The sequence below is a fragment of the Cyrtonyx montezumae genome, unplaced genomic scaffold (genome assembly GCF_038088225.1).
Source record: "Cyrtonyx montezumae isolate F1298 unplaced genomic scaffold, pur_monq_1.0 scaffold_17, whole genome shotgun sequence".
Taxonomy (NCBI): domain Eukaryota; kingdom Metazoa; phylum Chordata; class Aves; order Galliformes; family Odontophoridae; genus Cyrtonyx; species Cyrtonyx montezumae.
This window is the reverse complement of record NW_027071903.1, coordinates 17,112,183-17,133,804: the sequence shown is the minus strand read 5'-3', so window position 1 is coordinate 17,133,804 and position 21,622 is coordinate 17,112,183. Positions and strand designations below refer to the sequence as shown.

General features: G+C 36.7%; 1 protein-coding gene across 1 annotated transcript in view; it reads left to right on the top strand.

Moving 5' to 3' along the window:
- Nucleotides 1-21,622, top strand: part of TRPM1 (transient receptor potential cation channel subfamily M member 1) — a 41,439-nt gene that overhangs the window by 10,836 nt on the left and 8,981 nt on the right. Inside the window, exons 7-20 of the mRNA XM_065733501.1 lie at nucleotides 1,272-1,344; nucleotides 2,189-2,289; nucleotides 4,246-4,419; nucleotides 5,540-5,674; nucleotides 6,458-6,508; nucleotides 7,977-8,117; nucleotides 9,262-9,291; nucleotides 11,744-12,033; nucleotides 12,581-12,809; nucleotides 14,252-14,374; nucleotides 14,693-14,824; nucleotides 16,227-16,355; nucleotides 16,616-16,867; nucleotides 17,529-17,703. Of these exons, the coding sequence (XP_065589573.1) occupies nucleotides 1,272-1,344; nucleotides 2,189-2,289; nucleotides 4,246-4,419; nucleotides 5,540-5,674; nucleotides 6,458-6,508; nucleotides 7,977-8,117; nucleotides 9,262-9,291; nucleotides 11,744-12,033; nucleotides 12,581-12,809; nucleotides 14,252-14,374; nucleotides 14,693-14,824; nucleotides 16,227-16,355; nucleotides 16,616-16,867; nucleotides 17,529-17,703 (2,035 nt within the window). The remainder of the gene's footprint in view (nucleotides 1-1,271; nucleotides 1,345-2,188; nucleotides 2,290-4,245; nucleotides 4,420-5,539; nucleotides 5,675-6,457; nucleotides 6,509-7,976; nucleotides 8,118-9,261; nucleotides 9,292-11,743; nucleotides 12,034-12,580; nucleotides 12,810-14,251; nucleotides 14,375-14,692; nucleotides 14,825-16,226; nucleotides 16,356-16,615; nucleotides 16,868-17,528; nucleotides 17,704-21,622) is intronic.

The following is a 21,622-nucleotide window of genomic DNA, read 5'->3' as shown; positions in this document are numbered from 1 at the left end:
AGTTTTAAGTTACCTGAAATGACATAGGATTGGACTGTGGGCATCTGTGTTGAGCACTCACTGAGTTCTTTGCAGTGCTTCTACCTGTTTCATATTCTCTGCATTCTCCAAAAAGCTGCTTTTTTCCTGAGATTATGCGTGGTATTGGCTCATGCTTCTAACTTATCTATGTAATGATCATCTCAGTTGACAAGGAATACTTGCTTATGTATCTATACATTTCAAGATAACTTCATATTTAAGTGTCCACTAGGTGTTTTTCATGTCCTGTACAATCTAATAGCAGTCTGTTCTCCTAACTGTGCTTTCTTCCTTCCCCTGTTCTCTCCAATATTCTTCTCACTGATGCTTTATTCTCTTCAGCACTGGGGGATTCCTGCAAGAAGGGAAGGACCATTTGAGTTTCATTTCTGTTCTTTGATTTCAATTATATTTTGATAATACTTACTTCTTGAGTTCATAAAGGCCAGATTTCAATGTTGCAGCATATATTTAAATACCTGTGTCAGAAATAAATTCTCTAAGGACTCATCCTGCTGCCAATGCTCCTTGGAACAGAATACAAATGCTGCAGTTTTCAATAATGCAACTCTGTACTGCAATCAAATAGATACCCATCTGTGCATATTTTACTTACATAGAATACAAGGTTATTCTGCTTTTCAATTATTCATCATTTAATATGTAGTTCCTTCAGTGGTTCAGCTTTATATGAATTGCTGTTTTTAAAGGCAGTGAATTGGAATGGATTCCATTAAGCAAATATGACTAGAAATATCTGATTTTTAAATTGTTTCTCTTCTGCTTGTCAGTATGTGCCAAACCACATCATTCAGAAATATTTGCGTGTTATGATCAGTAGAAGTAAAGCAATAATAGTTATTTCAGGTAATTAATGTTTCCTTTTTCCAAATTGGCATTTCTATTATTACAGGAAAATATGAGAAAATTATCAATTTGCCATGACAGTTTGTCTCTGTGTGTGAAGTTCTGGGGTTTGGTGAAGAATTTCAGCAAGTTTATCACATTTAGCTATGTAGAGATTATTTAGGATAGCTTTTTTGAAAAGGTTGGAATCAAAGTTTTTTGTGAACTTGCAATTTTTTTGAAATTTTGAAAAAATCAGTGGAACCAGACATTTTGAAAAATTTCAAGCCTTAGAAAATAGTGTACTTTTATCATTCTGCTTTTTTTTTTTTTTTCCTATCTGTATGTTTAGTGTCTGTCTCATGTATTGTAATTCTGTGTTCTGGTTTAATGCTGTCCTTTAGATCACTGTGTTCCGTATGGGGTCTGAAGGGCAACAGGACATTGAGATGTCTATCTTAACTGCTCTCCTCAAAGGTGGGTTTTACAAGGAAGGATGTTAACTCTGATGCCTAAATATCAAGTCTGTACACTGCCTGAGGGTAACTCTAAATACTTAAGATTTTGGTTTGTTCTCTTTTATTCAAAGTACTAACTTGAAAATACTCGATTGCAGTTCAGATCAGCTCACAGTATAAAATCTAGACTGAAATTTTTATGTGGCTTTCCTCACCTGAGAGCCTGGAATGGAAGTGCTACCAACAGCTATGCTGATATTTCAGTGCATTTTATCACAGTCCTTGCACATATATGAATAAATATAGAAGAAATGGTAAGAAGATTAGAAGACTGGATTTTTCCAGACCACAGATTGTACTTTTTAAGCCTTAGGGCAAAACTTAGGATCAGTTCTCAGTTTATTTGGAGCTTGTTATGTTTGCTGAAACAACATCTGTTTTCTGTCTGAATATTTATAGTTGATAACAGGCTCGGTATGGGAACACTGTAGTCCCTAATGCTAAGTAAGAGATAAAGAGAGGAATTACTGTGCTCATATCTACAGCATCAGCCAAGGGAGCTGAGAGAAGGAGTAGTTTAGAACAGTTTAATGTCTATCTTTAGCCAGAGAATAGAAAGTCAATCTGTGAGCTTTAAGAGAAATAGAGAGACAATCTGGTTAATCCTTTTGAAATTAGGATTATGAGGTCAAATGGATGATGCTGTAAATTAGTTTGGTGCATCCACGGCTTTGTAGTAGAATTATTCTTGTGATAATAGGCTTGCTGGTTAATAATTCTTGGGAAAGGAAACTGTAGAAGGTTTGTTCAACTTTGTTTTGTCGTGCATGAAATACCAAATATTGGTGTGTGTTTCTGTGTAGGTACTAATGCATCTGCTCCAGACCAGCTCAGCTTGGCTTTGGCCTGGAATCGTGTTGACATTGCACGCAGCCAAATCTTTGTCTTTGGACACCACTGGCCAGTAAGACCATGTTATTTGTTAAAAATTGAAAATAAGTTGTCAAATAATAACTCCCTGGATTTTGTTGGCAGGAAGAATATTACTGAATTATTGTTTCTGATGAGCTGATGCAGGTATTTCATTAATTAAGAATTATTTGTTCTAAAATATAGTTAGGTTGCCACTTGCAAAAACTTAAGAGTAACTTAAATACTGAATAAAGAAAAGCAACTTTGGTTTTTATCTGATATATGCTGGTTGTTGCTGAAGTGCCTAGCTACCTGTTCAAGTATGCATCAAGGCTGAATTTCATGGAAATGCTTTGAAGGAATCGTGTGTCTTGCTTCATTAACAGCTTTGAAAATCTCCGTTTGGATTAACGAAGCAAAATCTAAACAACTGAAAGAAACCACTGCTCAAAACACCTCTGGCAGTGCTGTGCCAAACAAACTTAGAAGCAGTTGTTTAGTAAAGCTTTACTATCTGCAGTGGAATTTTCCTTCTCAAAATCTTAGAACGTGGTGCTGCACTTGTTCAAATCAATGGTGAATGACTGTGGTGCCTTTGTTTATCAGTGTAACTACTGTGTCACAGTATTGACACTTTTTGCTTTACTGCTTGAACCATCTGGTGTTGAATTACCATCAGGAAGAAATCAGCCTGAATGAGAGAGTTCATTACAAGGATTTTTTTTTTAATTAGATATTTTTCCTGAAACTATACAATAAAATGAACACTATTCATGTGTGTGCTTCATATAGTGTTGAGATTCATTTCACTTATGAAGCCTGTGTAATTAAAATTCTAACAAATGCAGATATTGTTTTATTCCTTATAGTAAGGTGTTCAAAGATCATTGAAATGCATACAAAGAGAGAATTAAATGACCCTAAATTTTATAAAGTATTATTTGCATAAAACATTTTTTTGAAATGAATAGTATTTCACTTAGATTCAGAAGTACCACCTGGCAACTGAATCCAGCTACTGACTGTCCTATTTCATAATCATCCTCTGCAACTCTCTGTGGATCCAGTGTCAACTAATTGTGGTACACTGTCATTTCTAAACCATGAAGGATGTTTTTCGGTCAGGAAGATTTAGCCTTCATGTTCTGTGAGCTGATAGATGCAATTTTGTCCAGGCTTATCAGTGCTCCATGGTAGCTAAGGAGGGAGGATTTTTTAAGGTAAGAAAAAAAGAGAAAACAAGCCTTGTTAAAAATTAAAACCAAACAAAACACAGCAGCCTTGGTTCTCTAGTTTTCTGGGCGGGGCACAGATGGTTGTAAACTGGTTTTCATGCACATGGAGGTTATGTAATCTAAATTAGCTAGGATGATTTAAGCCTTCACATCACAGACAAGTAGTTTTAAGATACTTGCACGTGTGCCTTCCTGTTTTTGGTAGATTGATTAGAAAAGAGGAGTTAGCAGAGACTAGATGTGTCTGAGGAGGTAGAAACAGAAATATTGTCTGCAGATCCTACATTAACTAGTCAGGAGCTCTCTTTCCTCCTTTCTGCGTCTGCAGTATGGATGCAGTTTAGCATTATGCATTATGTTAAGCTCTTATCCTCCTTGTTGCTATTTTTTTTATTATTTTTATTTTGAGAACTGTAACTTTCCTTAAGATGAGAGAAGCTGAAGGGTCACATAATCAAGTAGTGTCTTTTCCCGGACCGCTTGCACTGAGTTTTGAGGGAGAAAACCTCTAGGTTAAATCTCACCACAGACTGCCTACATCACTACTTTGATTTTCAGTGTCACTGACTGCATCAGAGATAACAGGTGTTTTTTTGTTTTTTTTTTTTTTAACAAGTAAAGCAAAAGGTTTCATTTACTTAAGGGATTGATAATTTTAAGTAGGTTGCATGTGAGAAGTGGTGACTGAGAAGCAAGTTCAGTAGCAGTGTGTTCATGAAATAGTCATGGTACAATCGAGTAGATTTCTAATACTTGTGTATTATTAAATTAAGCCTTTAGGAAGCCTTACAGCTAGTGATGGTACAGCCCCTGAGAAGGAAAAGAAATCTCCAGCAGTTCAGACTAAAGCAGCCAGAGGGAAGGGAAAAGGGAAGAAAAAAGGAGGAAAAGTGAAAGAAGAGCCAGAAGAAGAAACAGATCCAAGGAAGCTTGAACTCTTGAACTGGGTGAGGTGGAAGTGCTTGTATTAAAACTGTTAAAAAGTTGCTTTTTTTTTTTCCTCTGTATATGTCTGTCCATTAGCTTGCAAAGGTGGGATTTACCCTTCTGTGAAACTGTACAGGAGACAGAATTATCCAGACAGTACTAGTTTTTAAGTGTCATGCAAAATGGTGCAAGTGGGACTCTATCATCTATATGAAAGATATAGGTATTTATATCCATATAAAAGGAGTTAACTTGTTCTAAGATATGTTATTTCTGGATAGTTAGAGCATTTCATAGTGAGAGACTTCACGTGTATTTTAAAAGCATCGTGATAAGAATATGGAAAGGGTGTCTGAAGTTTAAGAATTTTGTTTTAAATGATCATTTTTAATTCCTCAGAAGGTTTTAGTAGTTCCCAGATTCACCTTTATATTCCATTTGAAAAATCCATGTTCTATGCAAGAGTGAACTGTTTTCAGATCTCTGAGCCAAAGTGGTTAAACCATCCTTGAGAACAGAGAGAAACGCACATTTTCACTCCACAGAATGCTCATTTGCACATTTCCATAGGGTTAGCAGTGGAATTCTGCAGCAGTGCTGCTGTTCTGTCTTTGAGCCAGGAATGTTTCTCATCCCCTGTGCATTACATGCAGCCATTCCACAACAGTTTAAGTCAGTGCCTATCTGCTGCATCTTTTGGCCTGCACTTATCAGAATGAAGCGAGGACACTAGTGAACATTTTCGTCCTCCCTTAATAAAAACGTTTGTCAAGTGTAGGCAGCTTAAATATCACCTTTTCTAAGTGCTTCATCTTCCATTTTCAATAGATTAAAGTGTTTTGTTGTCTGAATTCAGGATCACGTGTCAAGGGGCCTGCTGCTCATGCCTTCTCACCTCTCCCACTGCATTCTAACCTTTCAGACCATATTAAAAGATGATCCATTAGACTTTCTGGCCAACGTTTTCAAAAGCCAATGGATGAGCTGGTGAAGGAGGAGGAAGTGATCCTTCCTGAATGATTAGTCATAATTGCCATATTTAGGAACTTGGGGATCTCTAAAGTAATGAAAATACTTGTGGTTGTTGGCCAGCCACATCTTCTCTGCTTGTGTAATCTCAAGGTCTGTTCTGTGATTCAGGTGAATTCACTGGAGCAGGCTATGCTGGATGCACTGGTTCTGGACCGAGTGGACTTTGTGAAACTACTCATTGAGAATGGGGTCAACATGCAACATTTCCTCACTATTCCTAGGCTGGAAGAACTTTATAATACTGTGAGTGAGTAATAAAAAATGAAATAAAAAATATCCTGTGATATCTTTTGTACTGTATAGGAGCGTTCTTTTTCTTCTCTTCCTTCTGATACAGGCTTCTGAAGTGGTTTGGTTTATAAAAAGCTTTGAACCCTGAAGGTACATAGAAGGTGAATAGCATTAGAGGGAGCCATTGCTGTTATACATAGTATCCTGATGTTTCCCTACATATACACATTCCTAATGCCTGAGCTTGCAGCAGCTTTCAGAAGATATTATGCTTTAAAATGTAAGGATGTCTTTACATGCTAGGAACATTTAAAGAACCAAGAAGTCAATATTATTTTTTTTTACAGCCTAGCAAAGCAGAATGTTTTTCCATAGACTGCAGAACATCATGCTTTTTTAATCAAATACCCCTCTACCCAAACCACAGGAATGTGACCACTTCTAGAGTGTTTTCCTTCCCGTCATTTAAGTGAAAAGTAGTCTAGGGCAGCATTCATAAAAGATAAAACCTGAGTGCTGTAGTTCTTATGGCTTCTGCAGGAAGCACAAGTTCAAACAGTACCACAGACTGCTGTGACTTGAATCAAAGTTCCTGAACTGACACATAAAAGGCTATAAGAAAAGGACTATGCAACTCCTGATTAATACTGTTTGTCACCGTAGCCTAGTTCCTTGTTTTTGACCCTGTAGAATGTGATGGCACATAGTTGCCTTAAGTTCTTACAGTGACATTTTTGTTTGTGTAAAATATGAATTACTGAACCTCTAATGGACAGTAATTAATTTTTGTTTCAGAGATTGGGTCCTCCAAATACACTGCATTTGCTAGTTAGAGATGTGAAAAAGGTAAGCTTAAAAGCTGCATTATGTCTGCATAATTACATTAATGATATGAGTCAAAAGTAAAAGCAAGCATGGCATGAAAGAAATTTAAAATTAGATGATAGCTGTTAAGAACAGGAAAGTCAAATGACTTCTTGAGGTAAATAATTATATCAGTCTAATTTGCGGGTGGCTGTATTATACTGCTGGTAGTTCAAAAGCTCCATGTAATGTATTGTATTAAGATTTTGATGTTGTCACTTCTTCATAATAGACTCCAAATGGAAGTACTCCATTTGGACTCCATCTGTTTCTAGAATTAAGTACTACTCCATGGAGAAGTAGTACTTCATCTTTTTCCTAGAAAGGAAAGACCTGCTAGGTTTAGTGGAAGCTGCACTCCCCAGCAGAGAATTTCTTTCCTTCTGTTTGTTTCATTGCATGTTTTTTAGTTAGTTTGCTCCCAAGCAATCCTACTTTTACTTGGGAAAAACTGTCCTGTCTCAGTGCTACAAATCCAAAATATGTTGTTGGTTTCCACTACATGCTAATTAGTCCATTATCTATTGACAGGGTTATGTATTGACTTTCTTTGAGGTTTTGGACCTTTAATTTCATAAAATTTAACTACAAGGAGTAGTCCTCCTTTATTGAAAGGAAATTCCAGTTTATCCGTGGAGTTTTAAATGTGGGAATCTTGCAGTACTGAGTTAATGTATCATTCATATTGATATACTACATAGCTAAACTTACTTGTCTCATTCAGTGTTTGTCTTTTTGATTGTCACTAATGCTTTTCTACATTCTGCTTTCTGTCTGTCTCTTCATTGTGTTTTCATGGCTCACTCATTCAGCGGCAGTCTCGGGGATTCAGTTGGGTTAACATGGAGGTGATGTGTTTGCTTAGGATATAGTTCCTTCATCGTAGCAACTGCTCAGTGCTGTCGTAGGATATAGCTCAAGCAACAAAGTAGTTTACAGCTCATGTCTCTAGAAGAACTAATGCAACTATCTAGCTCTTGTGATTGTGGAAATTATAGGCTTTTTCTTTAATTCTGGGCTACATATTAATCTAAATCATGATCTGAACAGAGTTCTTAACCCTATAGGTAATACTGTAACAAAATATGTTTTTTTATAAAATGTGGAGTGCATTTGATCTTCATCATGAAATTGAGCAAGTCATACTTTTACACTGGATGATCACTGTAAAGTTTGAATTCACCAGTATAGCTCTTGCAAACACCATAGGCTTGTGTGGATGCTGACTTAATGTACAAGTAAATTACAAATGAAAAACTGCCCTCAATTATAAATACTTCCAAAATACAATCTGCCCTCCAAATGTTTATCATGTAAATCAGTTCTCATTATTTTTGTATAAGTATTCAGAGACTGAGACCAGTGTCTATAAATATTACTGCTGCACCAATATAAATTTCATGTTTATTTATTTTGTTCTTTTGTTTGTTTGTTTGCTTGCTTTTGGTAGGGAAATCTTCCACCAGATTATCATATCAGCCTAATAGATATTGGTCTTGTACTTGAATATCTCATGGGTGGAGCTTATCGCTGCAACTATACTAGAAAAAGTTTTCGGACACTTTATAATAATTTATTTGGACCAAAGAGGGTAAGAATGAGTTAATTCTAGATGTGCCCAATGGTAAAAATGACTAGTGCCTTGTTCCTTTATCATTGTGAAACGCTACATGACCAATGCTAAAGAAATGGTGTAAGACAGACATTGAACCTCTAGTAGTGAAATTATATAAGGATCCTATTAAACACCTTAGTTAATAGGAGAAGCCAAGATGCTAAATACTTTGATGTGGTGGTGTACTGGCTCCTATTTCAGTACTTTACTATCCAAGTATTTCTAACTAACTGCCATGTCTGCAAATTTACTTGTTCCTTCTTTAAGCTGTAACTTGACATTATAAATTGAACTGTAAACTATATTGGTCACATCAGGTCTATTTTCCAAATTATTAAATAAGTTCCTGTAAGGAATTGCTCAGAGCATAAACCTTATCTTACAGAAACCACTGCAATCTCAGTAAAGCATTTCAGAGTCTTGGACCAATTATGAGAATATCAGGCATGGACCCTTGTTAAACATTTTATTCTATGCAATTAGAGTAATTTTCTTCAGTAACTTATTTAATTTTTTTTGTTGTTGTTTGAATTTGGGGTTTTTGAAGATCAAGTGAAGCTTGCTTACAAAAAGCAATTGTTTCAGATGATCAGAAAGCCACTGAAACCCAAAAATAAACTATTCTGTAGCCAAGATATTGTATGTATGTATACATATATATCTAGTATTATCTAACTGAACATACAAATAAGCTTTTTACAGAAAATATAAATCAGATTTCATAACAGAATAGAGGAAGTATTTTTATGGAAGACATGTTGTGCTTTTTACTATTTCCCATGAGTACATTTACCTATTTCTGTTTGGAAACATCATTTTTATTTTGTTTTTCACTTTTTGTGAAAATGTGATGACTTCTATTCTAATTTAACTCTTCCAACCGAATCAACAGATTTCAACTGAGCGCAGGATGGAAAAAAAATTCTAAACCATTGCCTTCCAGCAAATACAATTAAGGAGAGGATTAATTAGTTGTACCATTATTGATACAGTTATTTAGAATAGTAAGTTTAATGAATATGTGTTTTTCTTTTGTATTTTTTTATTTTTTTATTTTTTATTATTATTTTTGAGTTTTGCTTCCTATCTAACTAATTTTCTTTTCTATTTTAATATTTAGCCAAAAGCTCTTAAACTACTAGGGATGGAGGTAAGTTGGATTTATTTTAAAATACTGGTTTTATCAGTGCATTTCTTGGTACAGTTGTGCTCTTAGCTTCTTCACTGTTGCTGTGGCTGAAAGTTGCAGCTAGAGAGGATCTGTTTTTCAAGCAGCCTGTAAAGTAGTTCTGACTTTTTTTTTATTGGTATGGTCCTGAGAGCTGCTTAAAGCTTTGCTTAGTAATCCATAGGCAGTTTTCAGCACTATTATGTAATAACACATTATTTGCTGGAATGTACTGTAGATTAAATAATTCAGACGTGAGCATTGATGATATTGATGAAAGGGCTTAGCCCAGCAGTGCTGCCTGTGGTCAACTCCTCTTTAACCATGAAGTATTAATTAATGCATGGAGTGAAAAAAAAAATGTTGTATGTGGTTTTGTGGCATGTTAAATGCTGTTTTCCACTTATAGAAGGTCTTTGCTAGCAGCGATGGCACCTTGCTTTGTAAATATGAGGTGGAACTGAACAAAAACCCTGCCTCAATTTCCTGCATGCCTGCAAAAATTTTGAATTGATCAATTCAAAGTCTGAGATGAGGCCTAAAGGCTCACTCTATTCTTGAGGCAGATGCTTTTTTTTCTGAAAAATGTACTAATATGCAGTGGGAGGGTGTTTATATAATAGAGAACCCAGGAATATTTCTCTATTAAGTATACTTTTATTAATTCTTCGAAGGTATTTGAACACCATATACATACATACTGCTTGTGTTACCTTTGATACATACTCAGCCTGTGCACAAAAGCCTTTATTTCTCCAAGCAGATAAGCAGCTTTCTTCTCAACAAAGTCCAAGCTGCATTTAATCTCTGTGATCAACTTCCTATTTTTTGATGGATGAAAGCAGAAAAACTCAGTACCTAAGAAGTACAGCCCTGTTTGGTCATTGTTGATCACAAGTAGGTTACTTAGTGCTTCCCTAGAAGTACATTTTGATTTTTCCTATTTCTTCCAGTGGGAAATATTTTATATGGCACAAATTGAAGCCTTCTTTCCATTTGATAGTGGGTGTAGCTCCCTCCTTTCTTCCAAGAGAAAGGAAAAAATCAAAATGAAAAATTAGTTTTTCTTTTGTTGAAGAGGTTGGTAATTTGATGCATCTCCAATTCTTTGTCTTTCACTTCTTGAGTTAACAGCTTTAAAACAGGAAGTTTAGACTAATTAGTGCTTTGTCCTTCCCACCCAGGGTTTAATTTTGACTTGATTTTCCTAGTGGAGAGAAGACCCAATTTTTGGCCCTACACTTGAAATTTTATGTTCTGTTCTTCAAAGAAGCTTTAAATTTAATTTACTTGCAGGAAGTTAAGGACTCCCTAAATTTTTTGTAAGAAATGGAGGTCAACAAGTTGCAGTTCTTGGAACTGCTGAAAGAGAAATGCTTGCTTAATTGTTGAGCTGGAGATTTTTTTTTTTTGAAATATGAGGAGTAAGGCCAAAGGCTGAGTTTGGGTTTAAGTTTGTTCACTGTAATAAAATAGTGCTAAGATTAATAGGCAAGATTACTTATATGAACAGAAACTAATTCATAGAATGGTTTGGATCAGAACAGATCAAGTTCTGTAGGAATGGATTTAGTTACAGTCCTCTCGGTTGGAAACAAGTCCTACAAAGGTGATAAACTCTTTCTCTGCTCCTGTATACACAATGTTCTTCCTACATTATTTAAACCCTAATTTACCCCATCATGGTTTTTTTCCCTTCAGGATCCTGCTTCATTGTCAGTACTTCCCTTCAGTTACTCCCATGTTGGCTCCTGTAGTAATGGCTTATCCTCTCTATCCCTTTAAGAAACAGGATACTTATACCTTCTGTTTGCTCAGCATACATAAGAGGAGATTGCTTATTCAAAGGTGAACACTCCCTTAAGTATCTCATTCTTAAGAATGCTATCTGTCTGCCTTTCCCCTTTGCATGTTAACCACTATTTCTACCTGCACGTCAGTCTGAAGACTGCTTTGATACCTGTAAGTTATGCAACACTGTTCTTCAAGAATGGATACAGACATATCAGAGCAGAACCTTTATAGTCAATTCAGGCTTGATGAAGTTCTGTTTACACTGCAGAAGAATTCATTAAATACTAATTCCTTGTTACTCGACTGATGCAAATGCACATGCACTAGAGATCCACTTACAGTGCAGTGTAAAGTGATGGCTTCAGAACAACAGGGTTCTACTGTAGGTATCCAGGATGAGTGACTTATATTTAAGTGTGTAAGAAGTGGTTATCTGAATAAAACATTAACCTGTGTTAACTGTGCTAGCCCAAAGCATGCTTTGTCACATGTTCATTGTATTTTAATTACTACTAGCATTCAATACAGCAAGCAACAAAAGTGTAACTATTAATATCATAACCTCTCAATATGCATTTTGTTCATGGTGTAATCAAATTAGATGATAAAGATTGGTATTAAGATTTTTTCTTCTTCCCAGGATGATGAGCCTCCTACAAAAGGAAAGAAGAAGAAGAAGAAAAAGGAGGAAGAGATCGATATTGATGTGGATGACCCAGAAGTGAGCCGCTTTCAGTATCCATTTCATGAGCTGATGCTGTGGGCTGTGCTGATGAAGAGGCAGAAGATGGCACTCTTCCTTTGGCAACGAGGGGAGGAAACTATGGCCAAAGCACTCGTTGCTTGTAAGCTGTACAAATCCATGGCACATGAGTCTTCTGAAAGTGAACTGGTAGATGACATCTCTCAGGACCTGGACAACAACTCAAAGTTAGTAGATACAGAACATAGTGCATGTCTACCTGATATGGGGAATTGTCTGACCTACTGAGAAGCTTGATTTTTTAGTAGAGTACAGTTAATTTCCAGACTGCAGGTTCAAAGAATGCAATCTGGAGCCTGTTTATCAGCAGTAAACAAACTAAACTTGTGGCTCAGACTCTAAAGGTAATGTTAGCAAGAAGACTTAAGGGTTTTTTTTTCTGGCAGTACATATTCTTTCTTCACCTTTTTCTCTGTATAAACTAGCTAGTTTTACTTCACAAAGTTTTTTTGAGGATATGCTCACATGAATTAAGGGTCATCTGATGATCCAGTTAAAATGTCTTAAGATGTCATTTGATCTTAACTGATTCTCTCTAATCACTGAAAATTTGTTTGGCATTGCCAAACTATCCCAAATCAAGCTTGAGACTCTTGCTTTTGTCCTTGTTGTGTATAGGAAAACATAACCCATATGAACAGAATGAAAATCCCAACTGTAAGCAAACACAGATTTCTAAATCAAACTTCACCAGACTTACCTTACATGTTACAGAGATTTTGGACAGCTGGCTGTTGAACTCTTGGATCAGTCCTACAAACATGATGAGCAGATTGCCATGAAGCTACTGACCTATGAACTGAAAAACTGGAGTAATTCTACCTGCCTAAAACTGGCCGTGGCAGCTAAACACAGGGACTTCATTGCTCACACATGCAGTCAGATGCTCTTAACAGATATGTGGATGGGGCGACTACGTATGCGGAAAAACCCAGGTCTTAAGGTATTTCTATTCTGCATTCAAAGATGCACTTTGTTACACAATACTAAATAATTTATAATGCATGCATAGAAAAAAATTGATTATTAAAGATGGTTTAAGAACATATGTTTTTAATCTTTTTTTCCCCAAACTCAGGAAATCTAAGGAACATCATAGCAGGACAAGGGGAAATGACTTGTCAAAGACCTATGAAAGTCTTAATATGATTATAATCTAAAAGCAAAGTTGTAGCTCTCAATGAATGATGAAATCTATTCATTAACAACATAAACCTCAGATTAAAAATTAGTTGAAAAACTCTTCCCTATAGTTACACAGAGTGGGGTTAGAGAGAAAAGAATCTAGACTTGGACAGATTCTACTTTGAGTTATTACTTAAGACACAGAATTAAGATTCAGTTTTGAAAAGAATGAAATGTATGAAATCACCCTGTGTGAAATCATGTGATTATTCCTGTCTTCTGTGATTATATTATTTTGTTCCTTGTACAAATTTTTATATTTCTTGATCAGTGGATCTGCAGCAAAAAGTCATGTGAGAAGGCTGTCACAAAATACAAATAACTGAGACACTGTTATAAAAACAGAGCAGTGTTTGTAGGTGGATATACTCTTCTTTGTCAAAGAATGTAACTGCTGTCATACTGAAGATCTGTCATGCCAGTGTTAGTCTTGCCTCCTTATTTCCTTTATTCCACATTAAGATAGAGTGCCATGCCTACCTTCCTAGGACACGCTCCCAGGGTTGCTGACATACGTGTTGCACACTCTGTCATTTTTAACTTCTTTCCACTTTCCCCTACCTCCCAGGGAAGCTCATTTAAGATATTTAGTCCCATGTCCTGCCTTTCAGATTGCATCATAATGCTTTCTAAATCTGTTCACTGATCTCTAAAGCATTAATCAACCTTCTAAAGTTCTAGTTTGGTTACCCACATTCCTCTCTTCAACTCTTTCTCTGTACCTATGCCTGTGTTTTTACATCTCTGCATTCTCATATAGTAGAACTCTCTGGGTGCTATCTCCAAAGCTTATTCTTTCACAAGAGTTTTTTTTTGTTTGTTTTTGTTTTAAATTTTTCTTAGTTAAAAAAAAAAAAGTAGTTGACTAAAGTAATTGTAAAGTTCAGTGAGAAACCTGACATACTGCTTCAGCTGCCACTGTATCATTCCATGGAATTTCTGTCATCAACTCTAATTCTGGAGCACAGTTTCGTACACGTGGTGTATTCATGGAAATAGAACGCCTTCCAGAATAACAGATTATTGATGATGCTTCTTAACTACCACACATTCTTTTTTTTTTTTTTTGTTGGCTTGGAGATGCAGAGAACCTTGAATGCTGTGCCAAAGAAAAGATTTAATAAAAAGGCAAATCTGATAATCAATCTGTAAGTTTAAATAAATATTGCATTCTGAGTTGAATTCTTTCTTGTTGTACAGGTTATAATGGGGATTCTTTTCCCTCCAACCATCCTTTTCCTAGAGTTTCGCAGTTATGATGATTATTCTTACCAGACATCACGAGAAAATGAAGAAGGCAAAGAAAAGGAGGAGGAAAATGTGGTCAGTACTGAAGTTCATCAGGAAGTCTTAACACTTCAAGAGTGCTAGGTTTTCTAACTTTTCTGTGCTGGAGGTCACAATGGATAAAATCTGAACTGGTTCAGTGAGGACTATATAGGTTGACTTCTGGGGCACATAAATTATCTGTATATTTGCATAGATTTATTGTAGTTGATAGCTTTTGTAATTTTAAAACGTCAACAGGAGGTCTGTTGACCAGAGGAAGCATTTGGTAGTTAATGGTTGGGATTGTAAATAAGAAAAGCTACTGTTTTTAATGTTGCATATTGGTGTAAACTGACAACTGTGGTCTTCTAGGATGCAAACGTGGATACAGGTTCCCGAAAAGGGGATGAAGAGAATGGAAATAAAAAACAAAACAGCCTTCCAATTGGAACAAAGATCTATGAATTCTATAATGCTCCTATTGTCAAATTTTGGTTCTACACAGTAAGTCATGATGATTAAACTGATAGTGATTGCTTTTCTCATGCCTGAGGAAATTAAAACTTCAATAGCAATGTAAAAATATAAACTACATAAAACATAACCACATAAAACGTAAATAACAGTGATTTTCCTGGAATGTGATGAGTAAAGTACTCTCTTAACTTACAGAAAAATACATAGCAAAACAGAACCAATAACTGTAGCTTATGCTGTCACCTCCTAAAGCTCTTACACACCTTTTAAAGGCGGCTGCATGGTTCAGTCCCTCAGTTCAAGCTAGACTAGATCCTCTTGCTTTCTAAAGGCTTCTGGATCCTGTTCTGCTTTGAAATGTGCTTTAGGACCCAACAAACAATGCTGCAGTATCAGAGCTTGCTATTCACTCTGTCAAGTGCAATCTGGATGGAAGCACAGATCCCCAAGGCTTGATAATTTTTTTCTCCTATTTAAATAAGTAAGTAAAAGCAATCTAAACTACAATAATCTCATTTTCTGTTTAGCACATCCAGAAATGTATCCATTTTTATAATAAAGAAATATTCATGCTACTGCTTATGAATTTTGTGTGCCCTTTATGCTAAGTTAGAACTTGTGGTATACAGTATGTGCTTATGTAGATTTTTTTGTTTTAGAACACTGAATAGTTATCTAGTTTTCTGATGTCAGTGATAATAATTCAAAATAAAAATTCCTACTGAATTTCAAATAGAAGTATTATGTATGATTTCATGGAGTAAAGAAGTTCTATTGTAGTATGTTCAAAATGACCCAGGAAAAAAGGGCCTGATTTAGAATATTTTGTCATTATACTGCTTATCTCAACTAATAAGTAGCTGCTTGAATCATACCAAGGTGCTGGAGGCCCATGGACTGTACCAGTTTGCATGACAGCTATAGTACTGTGGGATGAATACCCCTAAAGAATAGTACCCACACGAAATAATGAAGATGGACAGTCTATTTTTGTATGGCTTATCCAGATGGTATAAAGACAACCAGTAAATCAGGAAAGGCTCACCTGACACTGATGGTTGAGGCTTGCCTGAAACCCCACACAGGAGGAATCTCCAACAAGACATCTTTCCCTAGTGGTGGTCAGTCCTTAAATGGGGTCTGGGAGAGGTGGAGCCAGACTCCACCCCTTCTGGTCATGCAGGTGAATTGCCTTCACCCATGCTCCTGCAGCTGACTCAGTGCTCACCTCAGGTGATCGTTCAGTGGTTCAGGCCGTGATTCAACAGTTCCCATACAAGTACCAAGAGCATTGCAGTAAGCACACTTTCTTCAGAGAATAAAAGCTTTTTCCTTTCACAAGTAGGTCTTCAGCACCTGAATCTGTCATGCATAGCCTATGTGTTCATATGAATGTTACAAAGGTCTCTAAAGGATTTCTTCTCTATAGATATCATACCTGGGTTACTTGATGCTATTTAACTACATCATCTTGGTGCGGATGGAACGGTGGCCATCTGTCCAGGAATGGATTGTCATCTCCTACATTGTCACGCTGGCTTTAGAGAAAGTAAGAGAGGTAAAGTCTGGTCATACTTATATCACATAGAAGTTCTTTCTTAGAGGTAATTATGACATGGATTTGTGCAGAGGGTTAAAAAGTCATGCAAAAGAGAAGATAACTATAGTATGATTCTATGATTCTCATAACCACGAAGTCCCAAAAGGGCTGTCACTGCAGGGATTTTCATTTATAACCCATTCTCATACCTTAAAGCCTTTGTTTGCTGGGTAAATTCACATTTTTCCTAATTTTGTCTTTGTTATTTTTTATTTCAGATTCTAATGTCAGAGCCTGGAAAGCTGAGTCAAAAAGTGAAAGTTTGGCTCCAGGAATACTGGAATATTACTGACCTGGTGGCTATTTCAGTATTTATGATAGGAGCAATTCTTCGCCTACAGAACCAGCCTTACATGGGATATGGAAGAGTAATTTACTGTGTGGATATAATTTTCTGGTACATTAGAGTACTAGATATCTTTGGTGTGAACAAATATTTGGGACCTTACGTCATGATGATTGGAAAGATGGTTAGTAAATTATGTGTTTCAGAACTAAATGGGAAACTAAATTCAATTATGGTTTTAAGTAATAGTTTTGAAAGATTTTTTTTCCATCTAAGACTGATTAAAGGCTGTGAAAGAATTGCCATATGAATCTTGTGCACACATGAGATAGAATACTGTTTCAAAACATAAGTAGGATATTCGAGAAGGAGATAGTTATTTCAGTTATTATTTCTTGACTAATTTGTAAGCATTTTCATTTTTCCTGTCTTCTGCTTCTCATAGTCATAGTGGTGTAAGATTGTCGATACATCAATGTCATTAACAGAAACATCAGTTGTGGACTGGAAATGATCCCTATCTCTTTATCACTACAGAAAATCTGAGCTGAAAGCAGAGCAATGTGCACTTGATACAAAAGAGAGAAAGGGTGACAACTTTTTTACCATTTAAAGACTTTTATAAAAATATAAATTCATTATCACTTTAAATGATTTCTTCCTGCATTTTTATATATGTTTAATTCATGAGCAGCAGTTAAATTTGAAGACTAATATCAGGAAAATTACTCAGGAAAATGTCTGATATTTTCTTGTTCGCTTTGCTGCACTCTGGCAAACAGGTATGATGATGTCACTGCACTTACTGGTGATGATAAGAACATTTGTATGGTCTCTTTGTGCAGATGATTGACATGCTCTACTTTGTGGTCATCATGCTTGTGGTTCTGATGAGTTTTGGAGTAGCACGCCAAGCAATCCTGCACCCAGATGAGGAACCTTCTTGGAGACTAGCTCGCAACATCTTCTACATGCCCTACTGGATGATCTATGGAGAGGTGTTCGCAGACCAGATAGACCGTAAGAGTAGAATTCATAGTAAGATTCTGTTTCCTGTTTATGAGGCAGATGATCAGCTCCAAATTAATGTTTGCTTTTAATTTGGAATTAGACTGTTTTTGTCTTTATGATTATATTGTTGTCCATATGAGGGTTTTCTTGTGACAAACTTCAGAGGCTGAGGAATTTTTTGATGTATCTACTTTTCCAGAAATGTTTCAGCTTCACAAATCAATCATGCTCTTATTTTCTATGTCTATGAAAGAAGAAAAACGAAAACAAAAAAAGACAGCTTGATTAGCTTTGGGTGTAGAAATAGCATTTTATGTACAAAAGCTACATACTTAAAAAAATATCTGTTTTTGAGGAGCTGAACACTGTCATATTACTGGTAGTTTTGTGTTAGTGTTTGAAATTTGTACAGACATGCAGCTGGGCTTTCATGTGCATTACACACTTTACACTTTATCTGAAACAACATAAGCTGCTATTCCAGCATTGTGTACGTGCTGTTTCAACAAGATGCTTATATTCTGAACAGTGTACACAGGATGTTCTTTGTGTTCATTGTAACGTGCATTCAGGTCTCTCTTCACATTGAACAAAAAACACTTGCCAGTGTAGACAATTTGATCTCTTTATCAGTCAAAATTCAGCAACACTGATGACTGTTACATGACACATCCCCAAACTCTCTCAAGTTTACCTCCTTTGCATTAGAAACCCTTTTTCAGAAGTGTAAAAGATCTCTGGCAAGAAATGTGAAAGCATTTCCAGTTATACCACTCCATTTCAGCTACTTGCTCCTCTAACCTTTTTCCCATGTCAGAAGCTTTGTTATGTTAGTAATTTGAGCATAATCCAATTTTGAAATGCATGTTGTTGTTGGATAGATGTGGCCGTGAAGGGAGTTCTACTTGTTATAGTATATATATATTCTACTTGTTATATATACTAGAATCCTTTAAGGTTACTCTGTAATTTTCCTGTCTAGGAGTCCATTCACTGACTTCTGAAGTTCTTTTTGTTTTCAATAACAGATTTTCATTTCATATTTTTTCTGTTGTTGTTCATGGCTTTCTGTAAGCACATCGCGACAGCAACCTCAAATTTTTCACCAGAAATGAAGTAGTTGAATTTTGATCATTGGGATTTCCCAGGGGGCAAGATACTACCTAAAGATGAAGATCACAGAATTCATGAGGTTAGAAAGGGTTAGAAAGCACCTTCAGAGATCATCCAAAGATTGTCCAATTTCCTTGCTCAGAGCAGGGAACACTGTAGTTCCTTGAGAGCTACCAAGTCAGGTATTGCTTATCTTGAAGGATGAAGAGTGCTCAACCTCTCTGTACATCCTGGTTTATATATAATTTCCTCTTTCTATCTGTGCTTATTACCATTTTTCCTTTTAATGAATACCAGTGAGAAGAATTTGGCTCTTCTTTACTTTCTTCCATTGTCAGGTGCAATCTCACATTGGTAAAATCTCTCCTCATTTCTCTAGGCTAAATTATCCCAGCTCCCAGTCTTACCTCATTTGTCAGTTCCTCCGATCACCTTAAAATTCTTTGTGACCTTTCGCTGGCCACTCTCCAGTATGTTCTTATAAGATTTGTACTGGGGGACTCAAGCAAGCTAGTATGGATATGGTTTCACAAAGGTAGAGCAGAGGTGAATAACTTCCTCCCTCCACTTACTGGTAACACTTTTCCTAATGCTGCCTTCAGTCTGGTTCACTCCATTCAGAAGATGTCCATGATCAACACGTTAGTGTTCTTCAACTGGTTCACTGGTTAATGGAGTTAAGTCCAGCTGGCGTCCTGTTATGAGTGGTGTCCCCCAAGGGTCAGTTTTGGGGCCCATCTTGTTTAATATCTTTATTGATGACCTAGACGAGGGAATTGAGTGTACCCTCAGTAAGTTTGCAGATGACACCAAGTTGGGAGGATGTGTCAAACTGCCTGAGGGTAGGGAGGCCCTTCAGAGGGATTTGGATAGGCTGAACAGCTGGGCTGAGCTCAATGGGATGAGGTTCAATAAGACCAAGTGCCGGGTCCTGCACTTTGGCCACAATAACCCCATGCAATGCTATAGGCTTGGGGCAGAATGGCTTGAAGAATGTAGAGAGGAAAAGGACCTGGGGGTGTTGGTTGATGCTCGGCTCAACATGAGCCGGCAGTGTGCCCAGGTGGCCAAGAAGGCCAACAGCATCCTGGCCTGTATTAGAAATAGTGTAGCCAGCAGGAGCAGGGAGGTGATCATCCCCCTGTACTCAGCTCTGGTACGGCCGCACCTTGAGTACTGTGTTCAGTTTTGGGCCCCTCACTACAAGAAGGACATTGAGGCCCTGGAGCGTGTTCAGAGAAGGGCAACAAAACTGGTGAGAGGTCTGGAGCACAAGTCTTATGAGGAGCGGCTGAGGGAGCTGGGATTGTTTAGTCTGGAGAAGAGGAGGCTCAGAGGAGACCTTATTGCACTCTACCACTTCCTGAAGGGGGGTTGTGGTGAGGAGGGGGTGGGCCTCTTCTCCCTGATAAATAACGACAGGACGAGAGGGAATGGCCACAAGTTGCGCCGGGGAAGATTTAGATTAGACCTGAGGAAGCATTTCTTTTCTGAAAGAGTGGTCAGGCACTGGAATGGCCTGCCTAGGGAGGTGGTTGAGGCACCATCCCTAGCGCTGTTCAAGAAGCGTTTAGATGAGGTGCTAAAGGGTTTAATTTAGTAGTTGGGTAGAGATAGTGATAGGAGGATGGTTGGACTAGATGATCTTATAGGTCCTTTCCAACCTTATGAACTTATGAACTTATGAACAGCAACATATTTTCAAACAATAGAGAAGCCTAGCTGAGTGTCTTTCAATGTTGTGATTCTTTTTATAATCACTATTTAGGGGCTGGGGAGCAAGTACCCATACTGCCATCGAAATGAGCTTTAGTGATATCGTACTCTAGTGACATCAGTATCATGACTATTAATAGTATCTTAGCTATCCAACATAAACAGCTAGAGGACTCAAAGCTAAGATGGTCCTTAAAATAATAATAATAAAAAATGAAACGTGAGAAAAGTTTCCATAATAGCTGATGGAATTATTTCATCTGGTAACTTTAAGTTGTTTTGTGTTTGTTCTAGTTTTGTTTAGTTGCCTGAAATATCTTGTATATTTAAACAATCATCTGCCATCAGCATTTTGTGGTTTATTTTAATGTCATGAATTTGCTGCCACGTGTAACATTTGGGGAACACAAAATGAAAAGGAAGTTGCAGAATACCATGCAGTTTTAAAAAAACATTCTTTCTAACTATATGTCTCCACTGTCCTGACATTTGAGTTGTTTATACTTTCTTGGCAGCAAAACTGTATTTTTAATCATCTTTCTTGTTTGCTTGGTTCTTTCCTTTTTGTTTTTGTTGTTTCTTTCCCCTGTTTTATTCTATTGTTTTCTTTCTCTCCCTGCTTCCTTTTTTATTTCGTTCCATTGGAATGCAATTCAGTCTATGCCATGGAAATCAATCGTAAGTCTATTTGGGGAGCTGATTATCTCGTTTAGCTGAATACGTTCATTAACCTTTTTCTTCGCTAGATACTGTATGTTCAGTAGACACTTTAATTATAGGGTTCATCCGATATTCACGTGCAAGCTGCTTTTTACCAAAATAGTTTCATCTAAAAAGAAGAGGAAAACTGTTTTAATATGATTTGTTTCTAGTTGATTGCCAGTAAGGTAATAATTTTTTAAAATTATCATGCATGATTGTTGTGTCATAAATAATTCCCTTTGATTATCTAGATATTACATTAATGGGGTTTTTTAGCATTACTTTCATTGGTCCACATGAGTAATATTATGATTCATTTGACTCCCCTTTTATACTCTCCTTAAGACAAAGCTATGATTGTGAAAAATAAAGAAAGTTGGTATAAAAAAGATCAGAA